The sequence below is a fragment of the Natrix helvetica genome (genome assembly GCF_964273705.1).
Source record: "Natrix helvetica genome assembly, chromosome: 14".
NCBI lineage: Eukaryota > Metazoa > Chordata > Lepidosauria > Squamata > Natricidae > Natrix > Natrix helvetica.
Genome location: NC_138564.1, coordinates 2,136,770 through 2,158,165, shown reverse-complemented (window position 1 = coordinate 2,158,165; position 21,396 = coordinate 2,136,770). Strand labels below are relative to the sequence as shown.

The 21,396-nt window shown below is 43.1% G+C and overlaps 2 protein-coding genes across 3 annotated transcripts; one reads left to right on the top strand and one right to left on the bottom strand.

Annotated features, from left to right (window-relative positions):
• The first annotated feature begins 318 nt into the window (after positions 1 to 318).
• On the top strand, positions 319 to 6,150 carry DYNLL1 (dynein light chain LC8-type 1). Its single transcript, XM_081966415.1, has 3 exons — positions 319 to 516; positions 2,849 to 2,986; positions 4,292 to 6,150. Exons 2-3 carry the CDS (start codon positions 2,855 to 2,857, stop codon positions 4,427 to 4,429), a joined length of 270 nt encoding a protein of 89 aa, XP_081822541.1. The 5' UTR covers positions 319 to 516; positions 2,849 to 2,854; the 3' UTR covers positions 4,430 to 6,150.
• A 681-nt stretch (positions 6,151 to 6,831) lies between these two features.
• COQ5 (coenzyme Q5, methyltransferase) lies at positions 6,832 to 18,978 on the bottom strand. 2 transcript variants are annotated; one of them, XM_081966414.1, is made up of 7 exons: positions 18,490 to 18,978; positions 14,184 to 14,333; positions 13,583 to 13,807; positions 11,553 to 11,659; positions 11,018 to 11,106; positions 7,343 to 7,454; positions 6,832 to 7,243 (listed from the first exon to the last, which is right to left on the bottom strand). In XM_081966414.1, exons 1-7 carry the CDS (start codon positions 18,494 to 18,496, stop codon positions 7,142 to 7,144), a joined length of 792 nt encoding a protein of 263 aa, XP_081822540.1. In that variant the 5' UTR covers positions 18,497 to 18,978; the 3' UTR covers positions 6,832 to 7,141. The 2 variants fall into 2 exon arrangements, with proteins under 2 accessions (XP_081822540.1, XP_081822539.1); XM_081966413.1 differs by lacking the exon at positions 18,490 to 18,978 and adding an exon at positions 18,174 to 18,391.
• Positions 18,979 to 21,396: the final 2,418 nt, after the last annotated feature.

Here is a 21,396-nt window from a genome sequence, read left to right as displayed (position 1 = left end):
AATTTCTTTCTAAAATATGGGTTTCGTTAGGATTCCGTCCCGTTTCGCCCGACCGGTTCGCTTTCCCGCCGCCCTCCACGTGCCCGGACAGGCTCTGAAACCGCTCGGTCCGTCGCCCTGGCAACGGACGCCCGGCGCGGTGCATGCCGGTCCGCAATAAAATGCGACAATAAAACCCGGAGGGAGGCGGGGGCGCTGCAGCCAATGGGCGGTGAGGCGTATTGTTGCCGCCAATGGCCGTTGCCTGCGGGAAGGAGCGCGGCGCGTTGGGCGTGGCGGCGGCGGGCCGGAGGGAGGGGCGAAGCAGCGGGCCGGGCGGCATTCGAGGCTTGTCGCGGGCGAGGCGGGCAGGGCTGCTGAGCGAGCGCGCGCGCGGGCGGGCTTTTACCTCAGTGCGTTTACAGCGACGGGGGACCCGGAGGAGCGCCGAGGTGCCAACTTGCCCACCGGCTCCACCAACGTCCCTTCCCGCACTCCTCGGAAGCAGCCCGGCAGCAGCGGCCGCACCACCACACGGTGAGGGAGAGAGAGCCCGGGGCCGCGCCTCGCACTACATCGCCCATGGGGCTGGGTGGGCCTGGCGGCGGTCGTGGAAGGCCCCCGGCCGGAGTACCCCGGCGGTGGGGGGGGGGCGACTACAGTGCCTAAAAAAATCCCCAGCCTCTGGGGAGGAGGCCCGCTGGTGGATTATGGGCGTTGTAGTCGCACCCCCCGGGATCCGTCTGGCCGTTTTGACCCAAGTGTGAAGCGTCTTCGCCGGCTGGGAGAGAGTGGGACAGCAGCCCGGCCGATGCCCGCTTCGAGGCGCTTGAGGTGGGACGGCGCGCAGCCTCGCCTCCGCCAAAATCCCGAAGACTTCGGGGAGCATCGGCCGGCGCCCAGGCCGCCTCCAGCGCCTCCAAATCGGCCTCCGTGGAACAGCCCCCCCCCAAAAAAAAATATGTGGAACGGGACGCCACGTTATTTACTTATTTTTGGCCAGGCGTCGTCCCCCTTCTGCGGCTTCCCCGAAGGAGCCCAGGAGGTTGCGAGGCATCTGCGGCTGCCCTGCGTGTCGGCATTGTGGAGCGAAAGGGCGAAGGGGGCTTTTTGGGGGTGGGTGGGAGGGGGAGAAGGGGAAGTGATTTAATTCGGAGGCAAAGAGCGATCGTGCCCGCGCTACAGGGTCCTTGGGGTTAAGGGGGGAAGGAGGATAAATGGCGCAGAGGGTGGGGAAAGCTGGAAGAGATTTTGGAAAGGTGATCCATGGCAGGATAGCTCGTGATGGGTCACTTTAAAGCGTTTCTTGTGTCTAATCTGAGGTTCTATCATTTTTCCCTAATTAAATATAGGTAATTGCTTTATATAAATTGGGTTCCTGAACCGAGTGTCTAAATAGAAATAATATTTATATCATCTAGTACCTAAAGAACTAAGGCTTTTCAATAGTAACATTCCTGTTTAAAATGTAGTATAAGCTCTGTGAACAAATGGACGTAATTCAGGGTGGAGAGCAGGTTAGGTGCTTGAGGAGGGAATCCTGCTGAGGCAATGTACAGCTAGTACTAAAAATAACAAGGTCTCTCCCCATTTCCTTCTTTCAGGGAAGATGGAAATGGTGGAGGTTGGTTATCTAGGGAAGGAAAGAATAGTTGGATTTGAGGGGACCTGGTCAAGGAGTGGTGGTGGGCGGTTGTCTGTGACATTGAAAATTAAGATACTTTTTGTGGAGGATGAGCGGTTGAAGGGTGAGGTCCATTGGGTTAGGAGACAGACATTCCTAGATGGGTTTGGTATGAAGGGGGTTAACGTTTGGGATATATCCAGATGGGACTATGCAAATAACAAAATTTGGCAAAATTGGTATCTCCCTTGAGCATATAAACACCTAGCCTTTTTGTGCAAAAGTGGGTGGAGTAAAAAGAGATGCCCAGGAGCAGTTGGATATCTGCTTTATTACAAGGCAATACACGCAATATAAAGATCCCTGTGCTGCTTATTTAATAGTGTACAGATTGTAGCTATGCTAGTAAGGGAAATTAATCTCACCACACAGTCTGCCTTCTTCCTGAATGTTTGCATGTTTCAAATTTTCCAATCTAGTCTACAGATGGTAACCTATCCTGGTGGTCTCCCATCACACAGAAATAAAATCCAATCATGTTTACCTTTTGAAATGAATCTGTTGCATATCAATCCTTTCCAGAAGGATTCTGAGTACTTGTCAGGCTGAGTCTGGTGAAGCAGAAGGGCATAATTTATTGCATTGCATTGCATCTTTTGCCAAAAATAATTACAGATAGTCTTTGTTGAACTATCACTCTTACAGCAACTGTTCAAAGTTTTGACAAAACTGAACAAGGAGTTTTATAACTGTAATTGTGGGCATTGGAATGTTGTGGTCACATGATCACTATTTGGAGTGCTTGGCAATAAGCTAGAGTTATTGTTGCAGTGTCCAGTGCTCGCATGGTCACCATTTGCAACCTCCACTGCTGGCTTTGAATGAGCAAATACAAAGGGAAGTCAGCAGGAGGTTGCAAATGATAATCATATGACCATCGGGACACTGCAACTAGGCTGGATTCCCCTATTGAAAACAACTGGGGATTGTTGTAACTGCTGTCATAAATTGGCAGTCATGTGATGTCATACTTTATGACCACATCACTTAGTGCATCATTAAACGACAACTGCCTGTATAGCTAAATATGAATAGGTTTGGTTTTCTCTGGGCTAGACCTTTATATTTTTTTTAAAAAATAAAGTATTTATAAAATATAAAATGTTGTTGCTTCTAAAAATTAAACTTTTAAATACCTTGTTTGCAGAACAGATGAATTATATAATGATTTCTCGTTATTTGTAGGTAATCATGAGTGATCGAAAGGCTGTGATCAAAAATGCAGATATGTCTGAGGAGATGCAGCAGGACTCTGTGGAGTGTGCTACACAGGCCTTGGAAAAGTATAACATTGAGAAAGATATTGCTGCCCATATAAAGAAGGTAATGCTGAACCATCATCTGATATTACTAGCTTAGAATTTTAATTTAGGAAAGAAACTACCAAGAATATAATCTTATTTATAAATTAATATTAAAGTAATACCAAGTCCTAACTGGCAAAAAAAGTATTATGTGAATGGAAAGAAAATTTGTTCACTGATGGGACGATGCTAAATTTGTAACAGAATTTGCAGGGTGAGTTTGAAGGCTTCTGGAAGTAAATTCTCTGCATCAGAAATTATTTGCTGCATTCTTATCCTGCTCCCAGAATACTTCACGTTTGGGGAATTTACTTCCAGAAAGTGTCAAATTGTCTGCTGAATGATAAGGTCCTGAGGATGTTTGGGATAAACTAGAGGGGGATGGAAGTTTCTGGAGTTCTTCAGAATATTCAGTTCTCAAATTGGTGGGTTTCATATAACCTTAATTGAACCACAGCTACAATCTTCTGCATTTGGCTTAGTGAGATTCAGCATAGAAAAATGCTAAGTGATAAAATATTTAAACGTAATACTTTTACAAGTCTAGCAATGTAAATAATTTTATATCATTCAATGTAATATCCAAGGTGCATAGATTAATGAGATACTAGGTTTATGTAAAAGATCTGAGTGAAAAGTTTAATGATGCGAGTTCTTTGTTTCAGTGCATTAGTCATAGCTTTCAGAGAGGAATGTTGAGCCCTACTCATACTGTTCTTACTCTATGTACTATGCTTTTTTGTATATACAAATCCTGCTATTGTGGGACTACACATTTTTGACTCAAGAATATTCCGTTGTTCTTCTGAACTATGCTGTTCCAGAACTGATTCCTAGGATGTATCCTCACAGAGAACCACATGGGCCAATTTCAATTGCTCCTGGATTGGTGTGGCCCAGAGTCATGCAAGATACCAGGATGTCCCAGAAATATAAGAGTTCGCATCTCTAATAATTTTACATCTAGCTGACTGTATTGTTATTAGCACATACTGATTTAATCACTGGAAAAAATAATGCATATATGCCTAAAGTTTCCCTAGAAATTGCAGAATTGGCTAACATGATCGTATGAGTTCTTGCATTTTATTATCACTTCAAATCTTTAAGGACTTGGAGTTTTCACTTTTTACAACCCAAGACAATCTTTGGGTTGTCTACACACCAAAAAGAGAATTGGTGAAGAATTTAGGATATACTGGAACTAAAACTTGCTCAAGAGTTAAAATTCAGTAACTTGGAATAAGACATGCTTTTCAGTATAATAAATTGAATGAAAATATTAATATCTATGATGCTAAGATTTTAAGGGATTCTCTTCCAGGAGTTTGACAAGAAATACAATCCTACCTGGCACTGCATTGTGGGAAGAAATTTTGGCAGCTACGTGACTCATGAGACCAAACACTTCATCTACTTTTACCTGGGTCAAGTTGCTATTCTCCTTTTCAAATCTGGTTAGAAGTATGGGAATTTTTCACCCAAGTATGCATTCGGTTACAGGACTGCACGCTAATTCCAAATAGACTGAAGTCTTCAGCCTTCCCCAGGGAACATACCTTGATCTTCAAGCCTTTTGTTTTAATGACAGGTACTCCTATGTACCAATTTGTGTTTTTGTTGTGGCCATAAAAAAAATAGCAAAAAAGTAAGCTTGTATGTATTTTCTTTCTAAAACAAACAATCCATCCACGTTTTCTAATAAACCTGTTGGGTATTCATCACTTACTCTAAAATTTCTATATTTGGGGTAGCTTTTCCATTGGGGTTCTATATTATACTGAAGCTAAAAATTGTTTAGCTAATGTTTTCCAAGCTTAACTCCAAGGTTTTATAGGATCAGCCTAGGTTATTATATTTGACTTAAACCTTGAAAATGTCTTTCTGTACCAGCTAATGTATCTAGGTTTCTTGTGTTTAACTTTATTGGCTTCCAATGCTTGTTAAGCACAGCTGTTAAGAGAGCACATTAGACACAAAATTAGAATTCCTTCTAATTCTGACTTCCTTTTGAAGCACATCTGTGCAAGAGAATAATACGTTGTAATGGAATGATTTAAACAAAACTTATGGATGGTTAATCAATTAGAGCATTAAAATTTATCATTTGACATCTGTATATGTCAGATAAACAAAACTATAGAGTTTGTTGCCTCTATTATACAAGCTTCAACATTAAGGATTATTAACCTTTTGTGCTAGATAGCTCAGTACAATCATACTGTATATTAACACAGTATTTAATAAAGACTTCCTGAGATTGGAAGAAAGTCTAGCAGATTATCTCATGGGAAACGAGTGCTGAATATTTCGGTTCCTTTTAAGGACTAGAGCATCCCATATTTGGAAAAATGTAAGTGCACTTCTCACTTAATGGAGATCCAATTGTATGTACTTAATGGATTGGTTGACATGTTGCAGGATCAGCTCTGCTTTATAAAGTTGGGACAGACAAATAGCATGTTTAATTGAGTATCAAGTTTTTCCTTCAATCTTGAAAGTTTATGTTCTAAAAGCAATGTGTATGAGGGACGCACCCATGGAAATAAGAATGGGAATTTGTTAAGATAGTTCAAATAGTACATGTGACTTCCTTAACTATCAAAGAGGGGACAACACTGATGCAGTGAAATTAAACATGGAAATGTTTTGTGCCTTTGAAATGTAAAAACATTTGTTACCAATGGCAAATACTAGATTATCTAGACATTTATTACCCAAGTTATTTTTAAAAGTTTCAGCTTTCTTATCCTAAAGATTTGCTGATTTATTCCTTCATAGATATATTGTGCTTGGAAGCAGGTTACTCCTCCTATAAACTGTTTTAACACTCTTAAACCAATGTGGCAGAATTTATAATAGAAGAATTTGGTGTATGGTAGTACCCAACACAATAGTGCAAGCTATTCTAAAAATACAATGTATAATCTACTTGAATGTTGGCCAGCCAGTTCCAATACAGTACAGCAAAGCAAGGGGTTCAATAGAGGACAGACAAGAATCTCATGGCTATCAATAAAAATAGCTGGGGCTAAGGAATGCATAGCCTTTGGGCCTTTTGACTACCAAGCATAGCATTCTGCCTGAGCAAGGTTGTGTTGCATTTATGTATACTGTGATGTATTTAATGCTCTGTAGAGACGGGGGCCTAATTTGTATAACATATTAAACGATTGTGTGGTATGTTCTGGGCTTCATACAAACTCAGTAATTTGTTTTTTTAAAACATTATCACCAAATGTGTATGTGTGACCTCAGAAAGAGGCAGCTCTCAGCTTGCTAGCCAGAAGCTAAACAAGATCAGACTTGGTCTGGGCCTAGACAATAGAATTTCAGAGTTGTAGACTAGAAGAAATAACCAAGAAAGTAGCAATGGCAAATCTGCATGGTTGCAAGGAAGCTGCATGGATGTGCTCATGGAGTCTGTTGCCTCAACTTTGAGAGACTGCATTTTAAAGTTAATCTTGGTTTGGTACCATGCAATTAAGTCATAAACCTTTAGAGTTCAACACTACACATCCCTTTGAGCTAAGCCAGGGCTGTCCAACTTGCGCTGCCCACACCCGGTTTAGCGAAGGGGAAATTGTCATGTGACTGTGCCGTGACGTTTGACACCCCTGAGCTAACTAGTCTTTCAGCTTGAGAGAAAGCAGCTGAATTCACACACTACACCACATCTGGATAAATCACTAGTTTAGAACATGCTGTAAATTGTGTAGGTGACAGACTATTCAGGGGTTTGCAAACTTCACAGAAATTGGCTGATAGCTGCTGCCACCAGAATGTGAATTAAAATTTCATTTTTTTCTTGAATACGCCTCATAATGTAAAACAACCTGCATTTCAAGAAAACAAAGTAAACAATTGAAAATTTAAATACTAATTTTAATATATAAAGTAATCCTACATCTCTTGGTAAAAGTCTGGACCTTTAGAATAGTAAACGTGGCTTCCATTCACTTCTTCCATTTCTTCAGACACACCTCAGTTGGGTGACATGATTAAAATATTTCTGAAAGGTGTACGGTACTTTAATGTCCAGATTTCAAATGAACTATATAGTGTCCAGTAAAATGAACAGTTTTAAATAAGCACAGTTGAAAAGAGTTACTTTCTTTTGTCCTGACTTTAAACTTAATGTCGAGTGCTTTTCCCTCAGTACAAAGAAAGGTCATCACAGCTTGAAGCCAGAGTGAATGGCCACCATGCCGGATGTCAGGTTTTGATAGTCCACCTTCAGAAAGCCAGCTTCTTCAATTAGTTCCTTGAACTCCTCCTAAAACAAAGCAGTGGTAAATGTTGCATTTAGTGCTGAAACTTCAGTGTGTAAAACTGAAGTTTTAATTTTTAGATTAACCTGGAGGTCTTGTTTTACCTGAGTTGGAAAGCGCCTTATGCTTTCTACAAGATACTGGTAGGATTTCCAATCACCAGCAATAATTTCTCCCAGCACAGGGATAACTTGGAAGCTATAGAGATCATACAGACTGAAAACAAAATTAAAAGCAATTAACAACTAGATGCAAGCGATCTACCTAGTAGACCAAACTTTCCACAAATTTTCACATGTTGAAAGTAAACTGGCTTGTGTTTCCCTTTGAATTTTCTTGAGGAGAGGGATCTGCTCTGTTCTAGCAACTTCATAAAGTCTTTCACAGGTAATACAGGTAGTCCTCGACTTAACAGTGCTACCCTTAGACATATACTGCTTCACAATGCTTTTCAGCCCTCTCTAAGCAGTTTACAGACTATTGCCCCCAACAATCTGGCTCCTCATTTTACCCACCTTGGTAGGATGGAAGGCTGAATCAACCTTGATCCAGTGAGGTCTGAACAGGCAGCTGGCAGTCAGCAGAAGTAGCCTGCAGTACTGCACTCACTACGGCACTACTGTGGCTCTTGCAATGTTTTCTTGAAGTTATGACGGACTCCCAAAAGTTATTTGCAACCCGGTTCTGAAGTTGCAATGGCCGCCATCCCCCAGCGTATTCGCCCATGGTCACATGATTGCATTTTGGGTGCCCAACAACTGGCCCACATGCAGCCCTTTGCTGCATCCTGCAATTATATTGCCATTTATGGCAATTTGGCTGAAAACCACCATTTCTGTTAGCAAAAATGCCACATGACAATGGGTTTGCTCAATGAGTGCAATGTTTGCTTAGCAACTGGATTTACTTAACGGCTTATAAAAATGGTCATACAATTGTAGTTGGTCATGTGATGACCTACTTTACAACTGTCACAACTTTATAAACATAACAGCAGGCTCCATTACACTCATAAATTGAGGACTACCTGTACAGGTGAAACTTGAAAAATTAGAATATCATGCAAAAGTTCATTTATTTCAGTAATGCAACTTAAAAGGTGAAACTAATATATGAGATAGACTCATTACGTGCAAAGCAAGATTGTTCAAGCCGTGATTTGTCATAATTGTGATGATTATGGCTTACAGCTCATGAAAACCCCAAATCCACCATCTCAGAAAATTAGAATATTACATGCAATCAATAAAACAAGGATTGTACATAGAACAATATCGGACCTCTGAAAAATATAAGCATGCATATGTACTCAGTACTTGGTTTGGGCCCCTTTTGCAGCAATTACTGCCTCAATGCGGCGTGTCATGGAAGCTATCATCCTGTGGCACTGCTGAGGTGTTATGGAAGACCAGGATGCTTCAATAGTGGCCTTCAACTCCTCTGCATTGTTCGGTCTCATGTCTCTCATCTTTCTCTTGGCAATGCCCCATAGATTCTCTATGGGGTTCAGGTCAGGCGAGTTTGCTGGCCAATCAAGCACAGTAATCCAACGGTCATTGAAACAGGTTTTGGTGCTTTTGGTAGTGTGGGCAGGTGCCAAGTCAGCATCCCCATAAAGCTCGTCTGCGGAAGGAAGCATGAAGTGCTCCAAAATCATCTGGTAGACGGCTGTGTTGATCCTGGACTTAATGAAGCACAGTGGACCAACACCAGCAGATGACATGTCTCCCCAAATCAACACAGACTGTGGAACCTCACACCGGACTTCAAGCATCTTGCAGTGTGTGCCTCTCCATTCTTCCTCCATACTCTGGGTCCTTGGTTTCCAAATGAGATGCAAAAGTTGCTCTCATCAGAAAAGAGGACTTTGGACCACTGAGCAATAGACCAGGTCTGTTTTTCTTTAGCCCAGGTAAGACACTTCTGACATTTGTTGTTCAGGAGCGGCTTGACAAGAGGAATACGACATTTGAAGCCCTTGTCCAGAATCCGTCTGTGTGTGGTGGCTCTTGATGCATTGACTCCAGCCTCGGTCCACTTCTTGTGAAAGTCCCCAACACTTTTGAATGGCCTTTTCCTGACAATCCTCTGCAGGCTGCGGTCATCCCTGCTGCTTGTGCACTATTTTCTTCCACACTTTTCCCCTTCCACATAACTTTTTATTAATGTGCTTTGATACAGCACTTTGGGAACATCCAACTTCTTTTGCAATTACCTTTTGAGGCTTTCCCTCCTTAAGGAGGTTGTCAATGATGGTTTTCTGCACAACTGTCAGGTCAGCAGTCTTTCCCAGGATTGTGATTCCTACTGAACCAGACAGAGAGAGCATTTAAAGGCTCAGGAACCCTTTGCAGGTGTTATGGCTTAATTAGCTGATTAGAGTGGGACACTTTGAGCCTAGAATATTGCACCTTTTCACAATATTCTAATTTTCTGAGATTGTGGATATGGGGTTTTCATGAGCTGTAAGCCATAATCATCAGAACTATGACAAATCACGGCTTGAACTATCTTGCTTTGCACGTAATGAATCTATCTTAGTTTCACCTTTTAGGTTGCATTACTGAAATAAATGAACTTTTGCACCATATTCTAATTTTTTTAGTTTCACCTGTACATTCCGGGGTGTGTGTGTGTTGCCACAGCCATAATGTTAGGGGCGAGGCATAAATAGCATTTACTGACTGAGGACCCAGTTTATTGGGGGTGATAGGCTGACTCTAAACCACTTAGGGCTGTAAAGCTCTGTGAAGCGGTAGAGAAGCCTTAAGTGCTATTCAGTGCCACTGTAACTTTAAACAGCCACTGAACAAATGGTCATTAACCAAGGACTACCTGCATATCTCCTGCAAAGAGGATGGCAATAGCCCTTAGACTTGTAGACCGCTTCACGGTGCTTTTACAGCCCGCTCTAAGCAGTTTACAGAGTCAGCCCATTGCCCCCAACAATCTGGCTTCTCATTTTACCCACCTCGGGAGGACGGAAGGCTGAGTCCACCTTGAGCCGGTGAGATTTGAATTGCGGAACTGCAGCTAGCAGCTGAAGTAGCCTGCATTACTGCACTCTAACCACTGCGCCACCTTGGATGATAACCAATCAGTCTGTCCATCTCTTTCTCCTAGTCATTCATGAATTTACATCATCAAAAATGAGTCGCTATAAGGTGTCACTCTTCCCTACATTACATACATACATATATACATTACATCTAGTTTGGGGCATTGCATTTGATTGAAGACACTCTTCTAGTTTTTCAGATCAAACTGTTAAATTACTCACCCTGGGCTAAGAAAACACTGTTACTCTATTTCTGCTTTTTACTGTTTTCCTAAACCAAACCTGGGGGGAGGAAGGAAGGAAGATGTCACCAACTGAAAAAGACTATCTTGAATGAAATATGTACAGGTAGTCCTCACTTAAGGGCAACTGGGAGAGGAATTTCCAACACTAAGTCACAAAATGCAATGTCACGTGACCATACTGCTTAGCAACAGAAAACCCAGCACTTCCCGTTGCCATTAAGCAAGAATAGGGGCATTGGTTGCCATTTGTGATCTGGCTCCCCCACTGCTTTGCATGTAGAAAGCCAGCAAAGGAGACGGCAAAAGGCAACTTCACGGCCACGGGACACTGACATCGCAATGGTCAGCTTGAGCCCCACTCAGCCACCGAATGAGCAGCAGAGCCCATAATGTACTAAATTCAGTAAACGGGAAATACCTCACTTATTTGCTAAAGGGGGAATAGAAAATGAAAATGAAAAAATATATATTTCAACCTGGAAAGAAGGGAATTGTTGACGTGACTGAATTCAAGGCAGAGAAAACGCCCTCCTGGTTTCAGGACTCGGTAAGCCTCCTGAAGCGCCTGGAAGCACACAAGAAACCCACCATAAGAAGGCCTATTCTGATCCTTCACCTGGCTGTATTCTGAGCTCACCCAGTGGAATTTTGGGGAGGGGGAGGAGGTGACATCTAGAATAAACAATGGCCAATTAATCGCTTGAAAGTTTTGAAAACTTCTTCCAAGATTCGTCACTGAAAGAATGTATAAGACAGACCGCCAGCAATGTGGAGCAATAAAGAGGATACAAAAGTGGCGTAACTGTTAGGGAGAAGATGATTCCGGTGCAAATGGCCACTCGGTGGCTGACTTCAGACCAACCTTTCTTTCCAACTACCTGACCAGGTTATTATTATACAAGGTGGGTGAGGTGGGACTAGGAGGTGCAGAAGTGGAACACCACCTTGAGTGACAGGAGAAAAGGCAAATATAAATCTCGCAGCCTCCCCCCAACAGAACCACACACTCACCTGCTCCATATGAGTGACATTACGGATACCAAAAGCAATTGTGTAAAAATCAAACTTGTCATCATCGAAGGGCAGATCTTGAGCATCCCCCACCACCCAGGACAATCCTTCAAAGAACGAGAAATGGAATCGGTCAGTGCCCATTCAAAGGACCTTCCAAAGACATCCTTCATTAAAGATCAACTTATTTTATGAAAATAAGAACCTGTGTTGCATGCATAAATGATTGAGTGAACAGTACAACGTGAAAGTGCAATTTCTGTCACAACAATCACTAATTAATGACATGAGATAGATTTATGTATACACATGCATTTGTTTAGATTTCTATCCTGCTAGAATAAAAGATAGCTTGTGTGTGTGGTGGTGGTGGTGGTGGTTATCTCCATTTTATCTTCCAAATAACCAATTTATGAGAGGTTAGCTGAGGTTTAGACAAACTAATTTTTCTCCATTTCTATATCATGACTTATATTTATTTCTGAATTAGCTAGTTAAAATTGGGAGAGGGGGCACATTTCTCATTCTAATTACTGAAAAAATGGGCTGGACCCTACCCCTGCTTGATTTATATTGTCCTATCACTTTCTTAGGGTGTTTTACCCAGAAACCATGGCATAATATTATATTCTGGCTGGGTTATACGTCAAACCTGCTTGTCAATGATTATAATAGAAAGATTTGCTGTTATATATGCTATTTATATGCTCAAGCAGACTTTTAGACTTAGAATAACTTTATTGTCCCTTTGAATGTACACTAATCAGCATACATTAAAATGAAATTTCATTGCATACAGCTCTCACAGGGTCTCCACCTCCAACATACACTACATAAGCATGACTAAATAAATAAATACAAAATTATGCATATACCCACATATATGACACAGAGTAACAGCATGTATTGAAAATCTGCCAGCAAAATGTGCAAACTATCTGCCATATATGAGTAACTGGGAGCTTGGGGTCAGATCATAGTTCCCAACGATGTCCCTGGTCACACAATCCAAACACCCCTCTTGTGGCCATATATTTTCTTTTAAGCTTTGCTCCAAAGTTCTTTCCTTCTTTTGCCCAGCCGGATCAGGATAAAGGCTTCCCAAAGGTTCCCTCCTAGAAGCTGGAGCCTTGAGCTCCTTCATCCTTTTCCTTGTTTGAATCAATTGAAAAGGTTTCAGAGCCAAAAGGAGAAAGAGTCAACAAATCTACCTGCTCACATATGCTTGCAAAGGTTGGTCTACAGGTAGTCCTTGACTTAACACCACAATTCAGCCGAACATTTCTCTTGCTCACTAAGACATCTGCTAAGTAAGTTTTGCCCCACTTTACAACCTTTCTTGCCACAGTTGTTAAGTGAATCACAGCAGCTGTTAAGTTAGTAACACAGATGTTGGGTGAATCTTGACTTTGCTTGTCAGAAGGTTGCAAAAGATGATCACATGACCCCAGGATACTACAGCCGTCATAAATATGAACCAGTTGCCAAGTGTCTGATTAACAGAGTTGGAAGGGACCTTGTAGGTCAACTAGTCCAACCCCTCGCCCAAAATGTTCTGATTTTTAATCATATGACCATGGAGATGCTGCAACAGTCAATAGTGTGAAAATGGCCATAAGTGCCATTTGTAACTTCAAAAGGTCACTAAATGTTGCAAATTGAGGGCTACCTGTACAATGAATTCCCAGGAGGGAGGGGTGCATTCCAGAAGAGTAAGAGGCAACTCAGCCTGGATATCAAGTGTGAGAGAAAGAGGGTGAAGACAGCCCCTCACTAATAGTTCCCAGAGCATATGATGCAGACAGGCAAAATTTGATCTATAGGTGTAAAGCAATAAAGAACCCAGCTGGGGAGAATCATCACGTGTCATTTTTGGTTTTGAAGCCTGACACTTCCCTGTCATACTTCAAAGGGAAGAGTGCCAGGATTCCTTGCTTCACAGCAAATAACAGCCCGCCAGAAGAAAACATTTATCTTCACAAACGCACCAGTCTTGATTTAAATCTCCCTGTTGAAATAATGATTATTACCTTCCATGTAGCCAAGCTGCTGTGATTTCTGCTTCCCAACCTTCACCATCTCTTTGTTAATGTCACAGAGAACTACGTGGGATCCCGCTAGCGATCCATTCTCCTCTTCCTGGTAAAGCTGAGTAATCTCCTGCCAGGATAAATTCTGATGGCTTCTCAGCTTCTGCTGGATCTGATACTCCCGCTGGGAACGAACATAATTGATAAATCGAAAGGCGATGTCACCTGAATTTGTTTTGAAAAGAAGATTCAAAAGGTGAGATTTCCTTTTCCTGAAATTAAGTAACGTGAAGGTAGGGATGGAGGTATTGCGCACGAATCATTCAAACCATTCCTTCTAATAGCTTGGGATTGCTGGCTGAGAAGTGCCATCCATGCCACACACACACATCATGTTTTTTGTTGTTATAATTAACGATTGAGGTTCATTTAAGTGCTACGCATTCTCAGACTAAACTAGATCTGGAAGGGAGTGGTGAACATTGTGAAAGACTAGACAACTTTTTGTCTGGGATGGAATAAGGACTCCTGCCTTGGGCAGGGAGGTGGGACTAGAAGACCTCTGAGGTCCCTTCCCGTACTAGGATTCTATGGCACTTACCTGTCCCACCAGCAACGTCAATTAATTGGGCTCCTGGATAAGGGTTCATCTGACGTAGCAGAGCATCTTTCCAAACACGATGGATTCCCAAACTCATGGAATCATTCATGAGATCATACTTCTTTGCCACGTTTTCAAACACCTGGTAAACTGAAAATGTCATTTTTTTTCAAAATAAGATCAGTTCAGTTATCTGTGTCAGGGGTCCCCAACCCACAGGCTGCAGCCCTGTAGGCCTTAGCTATTTACAACCGGGCCAACAGATTTCTAAAGATCACCTGAAGGCAGGCAAACTTAATTGATGGGATCTAGACTTTGCATTTCTTGGGGTCAGATTGCAACTAAAAGTATTCTCTCACCCAGTTCACACACCATTCACCTTCTCCATGCCTGCGCTGTCTTAGGTATTCCGGCTGTCCCCAGCTTCATGGCAGCCATTTTTGCTGCCGTTGCTCGTCTTCGGATGAGGGGGCTTTCTGAGTCAGGGAGGAGAGATATGCGGCTCTCCTCAACCTTCAAGGTGGACCCCCTTTATTTCACCACCCCTTTAAAGGTGGCTATAGCTCCTAGCGGAGCCCTCCGATGAAGAGAGCTTGGAATGAGGCTGCGGAGCTCGCAGTCCTTGCTTCCGAAGGTACTGGAAGTGCAACTGGAAGTGTCCGGGATCTAGACTCTCTTGGAGCAAATAGGAAGCTTCCATGGAAGAAAGCTCAGGCCAATGCTATGCATAGACAAATTATCTCCAAATCTTTCTACTGGTCCTCATGTCTCAAATACCGTGTCTGAGATCCTGATCCATGCTCTCCAGTACTGAAATTTTATCCACCCCTTTCCTCTAGACCAGGGGTGTCAACCTCAAGGCCCAGGGGCCAGATGTGGCCTGCAGGGTGCTTAGATCTGTGCACAATTATTGTTCATTGCTCCTTTTTTTGTGCAAAACTATGATTTGGCAAGAGAACTATTGTTTGCAGTGAAAGGGAGAAAAGGCAGATCACGGAATTTCCAGGTGACAGGTCCTAATCATCTGCTTAGATATAAAAGTGCAACATGATATTATAAACTATATTTAGACTACTGTTCAATCCGTTTCACAGAATCGTGAAAGGGGGAACATTTTGGCTGTGAGCTCTTCTCTGCTGCTCAAAGCAGGCATTAAAGGCATTGCAGACAGGTGACTGCCTAGCCTCCAGTTCAGCACATCAAAAATGGGGAATCCACTACTTCTCTGGATCCCTCGATATGCAGCCAGATTGAAGGCAGGCAGGACAGGGGCCAAGAGCTGCCTGGGGGAACACTCTTCCCAAGAGCAGGCACAGCAGTACTGAAGTAAGCACTTCCCATCATAAAGACATATGGGCTTATAACTTCGTTAAGAAGATGTTTATCATTATTTCTTTTACTGTGAAAACTCTGACTCACATTAAAAATGAAATTCTGTTGTCTGCTGTCAAAAGAAAACATATACCCATACTATATTCAACACAGATGCACACCTGCTACACACACACACACACACTAATCACTGTCAATTTTGAATACATAGCAGAAAGAGGAAACTTGAGCGTTCTCAATGTTAATGCTATATGGAACTATGACTGAATTTAGATGTTCTGCTTCGGATGCCACGAGGCTTCCTCCCAGAAGGTAACAGGGAAAAAAGGTCTTGAAGAGGATGTGTAGCATCCCTGACAATACTGCAGATTATGGCTAAACATTGGTTATATGCTATGTCCTGGATAGAAAGAAGAGAACTACCAATAATATTTTCTGCCATCCTCACTATTCTGCACCACATTCCTGAAGCAGCAATACTTCCAAACAGACAGTAATGCAATATGCAGATAACACTACTACTACTACTACTACTACTACTACTACTACTACCACCACCACCACCACTACTACTACAGATCCTGTGGAACAATGAGCAGACACATTACACAAGACGGAAGAGGGATTCAACGGAGATCTATGCCACAATATTATACTGTAAATCTAATTTTTATCCCATAGGTGTACATAAATGTATAACAGCTCTGAGAAAAGTCGAGAAGTCCTTGCCATCACATCTGACAGTTATGTGACCAAAATTTGGATGTTTGGCATTATGACAGTTCAGCATTTAGGGGTCAAGTGATCACCATTTGCAACCTGCCCAGCCAACTACTGATAAGAAAAGTCAAGGACTACGATTCACTTAATAACAGTGAATGGGAAAAAGGTCAGGTGCAATTCACTTAACAACTGCCTTGTTTAGCAATGGAAACTCTGCTCCCAATTGTGGTCATAGGTTTAGAGCTACCTGTAATTCCTAAGGATCGTGCTAAGAATGAAAGCCTTTAGGGGGCTATCTTTTTAAAGGCCTGCATATGACCTCTCAGAAGAAAACTTTTTAAAAGTAGAATAGATATGGATTTAACAACATTGAGAAAGCAGATATTTGGCATAGCTCACCCAGTCTACATTTCATTCTATTCTTTTTCATGAGTGATACCCCTTACTTGCAGTACAAGCTGGTCTTACTTGAAAGCAGGAGAGGATAAACCCAAGAGCTCTGGTGCTGTTATCCTCTCCATGATAACTTTCTAGCAAGGGGCATGTTAAAGATGGGGAGGGTCTCTCTCTCTCTCTCCCCTCCCTTCCTCCCTCTCTCTGATTTGAAGAACTGGATATTTACAGTACAATTTGAGTCATTTGTATGCAGGCCAACTTGTTCATGAAAGGACAGTCAAAGCTTTGCCCGATCTGTTATCAGACCTTTAGACACCCCAATTTGAATTATTTAATTTTCCAAGGGTGTGAATGGATAGATAGATATGTGGTTTCATACAGCTGGATGAAAACTTGGCCTTCCAGTCCAACTCCCTGTCCCTGACAGGAGGCCCTATATACTATTCTAGTCTCTTCTTAAAAACCTCCAGTGATGAATTACCCACAACTTCTGAAGGCCAGCTGTTCCACTGCTTAATTGTTCTGTCAGGAAGTTTCTCCTTAGTTCCAGATTGCTTCTCTCCTTGATCAGTTTCCACCCATTGCTTCTTGTCCTGCCTTCAGGGGCTTTAGAGAATAGGCTGACCCACCCTCTTCTTTGTGGCATGATAGCAGTGTGTCAACTCTAGACTTTTTCAATAAAAGTTAAAGGTAAAGGTTCCCCTTGCACGTATGTGCTAGTCGTACCTGACTCTAGGAGGCGGTGCTCATCTCCGTTTCTAAGCCAGAGACCCAGCGCTGTCTGAAGACATCTCCGTGGTCATGCGGCCAGCATGACTAAACGCCAAAGGCACACGGAGTGTTGTTACCTTCCCACCAAAGTGGTCCCTATTTTTCTACTTGCATTTTTATGTGCTTTTGAACTGCTAGGTTGGCAGAAGCTGGGACAAGTAACGGGAGCTCACACCGTTACATGGTTGCTAAGGATTCAAACCGCTGAACTGCTGACCTTCTGATCGACAAGCTTAGCGTCTTAGCCCCTGAGCCACCACGTCCCACACTTTTTCACTAGACATACCCAATTCTTGCAACCGTTCTTCATAAGGTTAATCTCCAGCTCCCCAATCTTCTTTATCACTGCACTCTATCCAGAGTCTTCTTTGCATGGTGGCGACCAGAACTGGACGCAACAGTCCCAGGGTGGTCTTGCAGTATAAAGCGGCATTATCACTTGCCGTCACTAATCTTGCCTGCCTCCGCCCAGCCTTCCTGATAAACTTCCCATGCCCTGAGCTCAAGAGGCAGCCCGGGGCAGAGAGCCTGCACTTCTACCTTTCTATTTGCAGAGAAAAAGAGAGTGAGAGAGAGACATTATATGAGCCATCCAGGACAGAAGTCTCCTTTAAGCCTTGTGGACTTTAACTCCCAGAATTCCTCAGCCAGGTGGCTGAGCAGTTCTGGGAGTTGAAGTCCACAAGGCTTAAAGTGGCCAAGGTTGGAGACCCCTGATCCAGGAGGTTCAAGGGCTCCGGGCGCAGCTAGGGTTGCTCGGCTCCTCACCTTTCTCTCCTTTCTCCTCCTCCGACACCTCCTGGAACCCGAAGTGTGTAGTTCCGCCGCTGCACAGGCCCCGCGAAAGACCCCACAAAAGACCTCGCGTCCCGCAACCCACCCAGCCGCGTCCCGAAAGAGTCAGCACGGAGGCCGCCATCTTGCCCAGCGACGTGACGTCACACGCAGTCTGTCCGTGTCTCTCTCTCTCTCTCTCTCTCTCTGTGCCCCCCTCCCCTCACCCGGTCCCTTTTAGGCCCAAAGGAGGCGGAGGACGGAGCATGCGCACGTTGTTTATCGCCGTCTGGCAGTGGCTGCGGTTTACCTGGCATGCGAGAAGGGGCGGAGCTCTGGCGGTCACGTGTGCGCCCTGGAAAGGCCGCGCCTTCCTCCAATTTGACGCGCTCTCAGGTCGTGTGAACGGTAGTCGAAGTTCCTTCCGCAAGGAGGATGGAGAAGACGCTTTTGAGGGTCTTCCTGGCTTGAATGAATCTTGGTCAGTCAGCATTGCGGAGTTGAGTTGCAAACCTCCGGACGACCGCTAGGTGACATTCCTGACTTTTCCTTTTGCGGGCACTCAATAGTCGTCTGATTTTTACAGTTTGGTATTATTTAAACCACGGGTTAGTGCAGTGTTTCTTCAAACTTCGCAATTTTGCGATGTGGGGATTTCAACAAAATGAATTTTAATGTAGAGAAAAACAAAGTTTTACCTTTAGACAGGAAAAATCCAAGGTACGAGTACAGATTAAGCAAGGCCTGGCTGAAAAACAGTCACTGTGAGATGGACCTTGGAGACCAGTGGATGATAACTCAAACATGAGCCACAGTGTGAGGAAGCAGCCAAAAAAGCTAATACAATCCTGGGTTGTATAAACAGAGGCATAGAATCAAGATCAGGTGAAATATTAGTGCTGCTTTATAAAACCCCAGTAAGGCCTCACCTGGGATACTGCAACCAATTTTGGTCACCACACTACAAAAAAAGATGTTGAGACTTTGAAAAAACTTCAGAGAAGAGCAACTAGGATGATCAAAGGCCTGCAGACTAAACAGAGTAGCTGAAGAGCAGCTGCAGGATTTGGGTTTGGCTAGTTAGAGAAAAGAAAGACGAGGGATGACATGATAGCAGTCTTCCAGTATTTGAGGGGCTGCCACAAAGAAGAGGGGGTCAAATTATTCTCCAAAACACCTGAGGGCAGGACGAGAAGCAATGGATGGAAACTAATCAGAGAGAAGCAACCTGGAACTAAGGAGAAACTTCCTGACAATGAGGACAATTAACCAGTGGAACAGTTTGCCTTCAGAAATTATGGGTGTTCCGTCACTGGAGGTTTTTAAGAAAGTTTAGACAGTCACTTATCTGAAATGGTATAGGTTCTCCTGCTTGAGCAGGGGGCTGGACTAGAAGACCTCTAAAGTCCCTTCCAGCTCTATTCTATTCTAACTCCCAGAATTCTCTAAGTGGCTGGCTGGAGAATTCTGGGAGTTGAAGTCTTCACATCTTAAAAGCTGGCATGTTTGAGAAGCACTGGTCTACTCTAGGGTGGCATGCAAACACTCCCACTGGTTTAACATTAGGTGGCAATGTGCCCTTTCCAAACATGGCTATTAATGATGGGGCTGGTAGACAAGTGTTGAATAACCAGTTAGGCAAAACCTGTTGAACCCATGGCAATTTGTGTGAACTCAATTCCTGCAGTTGCTTTATGTTTCTATTGTACTGCAACAATCTGGAAATTTGGACTAAGAAAATGAGCCTTCCCAGGGGAACTAGCTGAAACAGGGCTGTTGGGAAGCAGGAAGCTGGACTTCAGCTTTGTTCTGTGAAGAATGCAGGTGTCCAAGAACTTCACCACTGCCTGGTCTTCAGACAACAACCTGTTTATGGATCAGGAAATTCTTAACAGCAACGCTCCTGCTAGACAGGCTCTTGCCTGTCTTTTTTCCCCTTCAGATTTAATAATTTAATGTTGCAGAGTTATAGTGCATAATACTAATTTCTGAAATCACGAGTCTGTCAGAAAGAAAAAAAAATTGCTTCTGCTCTTCACTGGCTGAGAATAGTTCCAAAGAATAGTTCCAAAGAATAGTCATAAGGAAGGAATGATTGAGCCCATGGATGCAACATCCATACGAAACCTCTGGGTGAAGGCATCTATTTTTTGGGGTGAAGTGCTGTATCATTTTAGCTGCATTCTGATCCGGGCCAATAGCAAAGTATTGTTCCAGGTATACTTAAGCTGCTTTGCAAGTGGTGAATCCATGTCTGAAGGACTGATTTGGTAGAAAGATTTTAGAATAAACCCAAACAAGGCAGAGGTGTTTTTTTAAGGGAGTTCAAGAACAGGGGCTCTAGTGCAGGGGTGTCCAAACTTGGGAACTTTAAGACTTGTGGACTTCAACTCCCAGAATTCCCCAGCCAGGCATGGCTGGCTGGGGAATTCTGGGAGTTGAAGTCCACAAGTCTTAAAGTTCCCAAGTTTGGACACCCCTGCTCTAGTGATTGCTCCAATCCCCCTAAATAAGCTGATATGTGATTTGGGGGTTCTGAATTTCAGCTCTTGCTTAAGCAACAGGTGAAGGTGAAGGCCGTCCTTTGCCCAACATCCACTGGTGCACCAGTAATGGACCTTCCAGGGCCAGCAGCATGCCTAACATCACTGGGTCCTGACTTCTGCAATATTTGTTTGTTTGTTTATTGAATTTATATTGCTTCCTATTCACCCATAGCGACTCAAGGCAGCTTAAAGAATATAGAACCACATTTTAAACAATAAAAACATTTTTTTAAAAATAAAAGAATTCCATTCCATTCCTATTCCATTCTATTCTTTCTCCTTCTAAGTATTCTCAATTCCACAACATATTACCATGAGCTCTGAATAAAAGGCAGCATAGATGCATCTGATAACAGGATTTTCTGGTTTTCTAGCTTATTTTCACCAAAATGCATCATCATTCATCCAGGAATAAAGATGTGTAACTGGGTATATCATGCTGTTGATACCTAGGGGAGATACAATATCGTAGTGGTCTTCAGGGATTGTCAGATAGGGCAGGAAATGGTATATTCTCTGTTACCCCAGACTAGTGTTTCTCAATATTGCAGGCTAACTCTGTCCACTGCCAGGAGTTCAATCCTGACTGGCTCAAGGTTGACTCAGCCTTCCATCCTTCTGAGGTGGGTAAAATGAGGACCCAGATTGTTGAGGGCAATGGGCTGACTCTG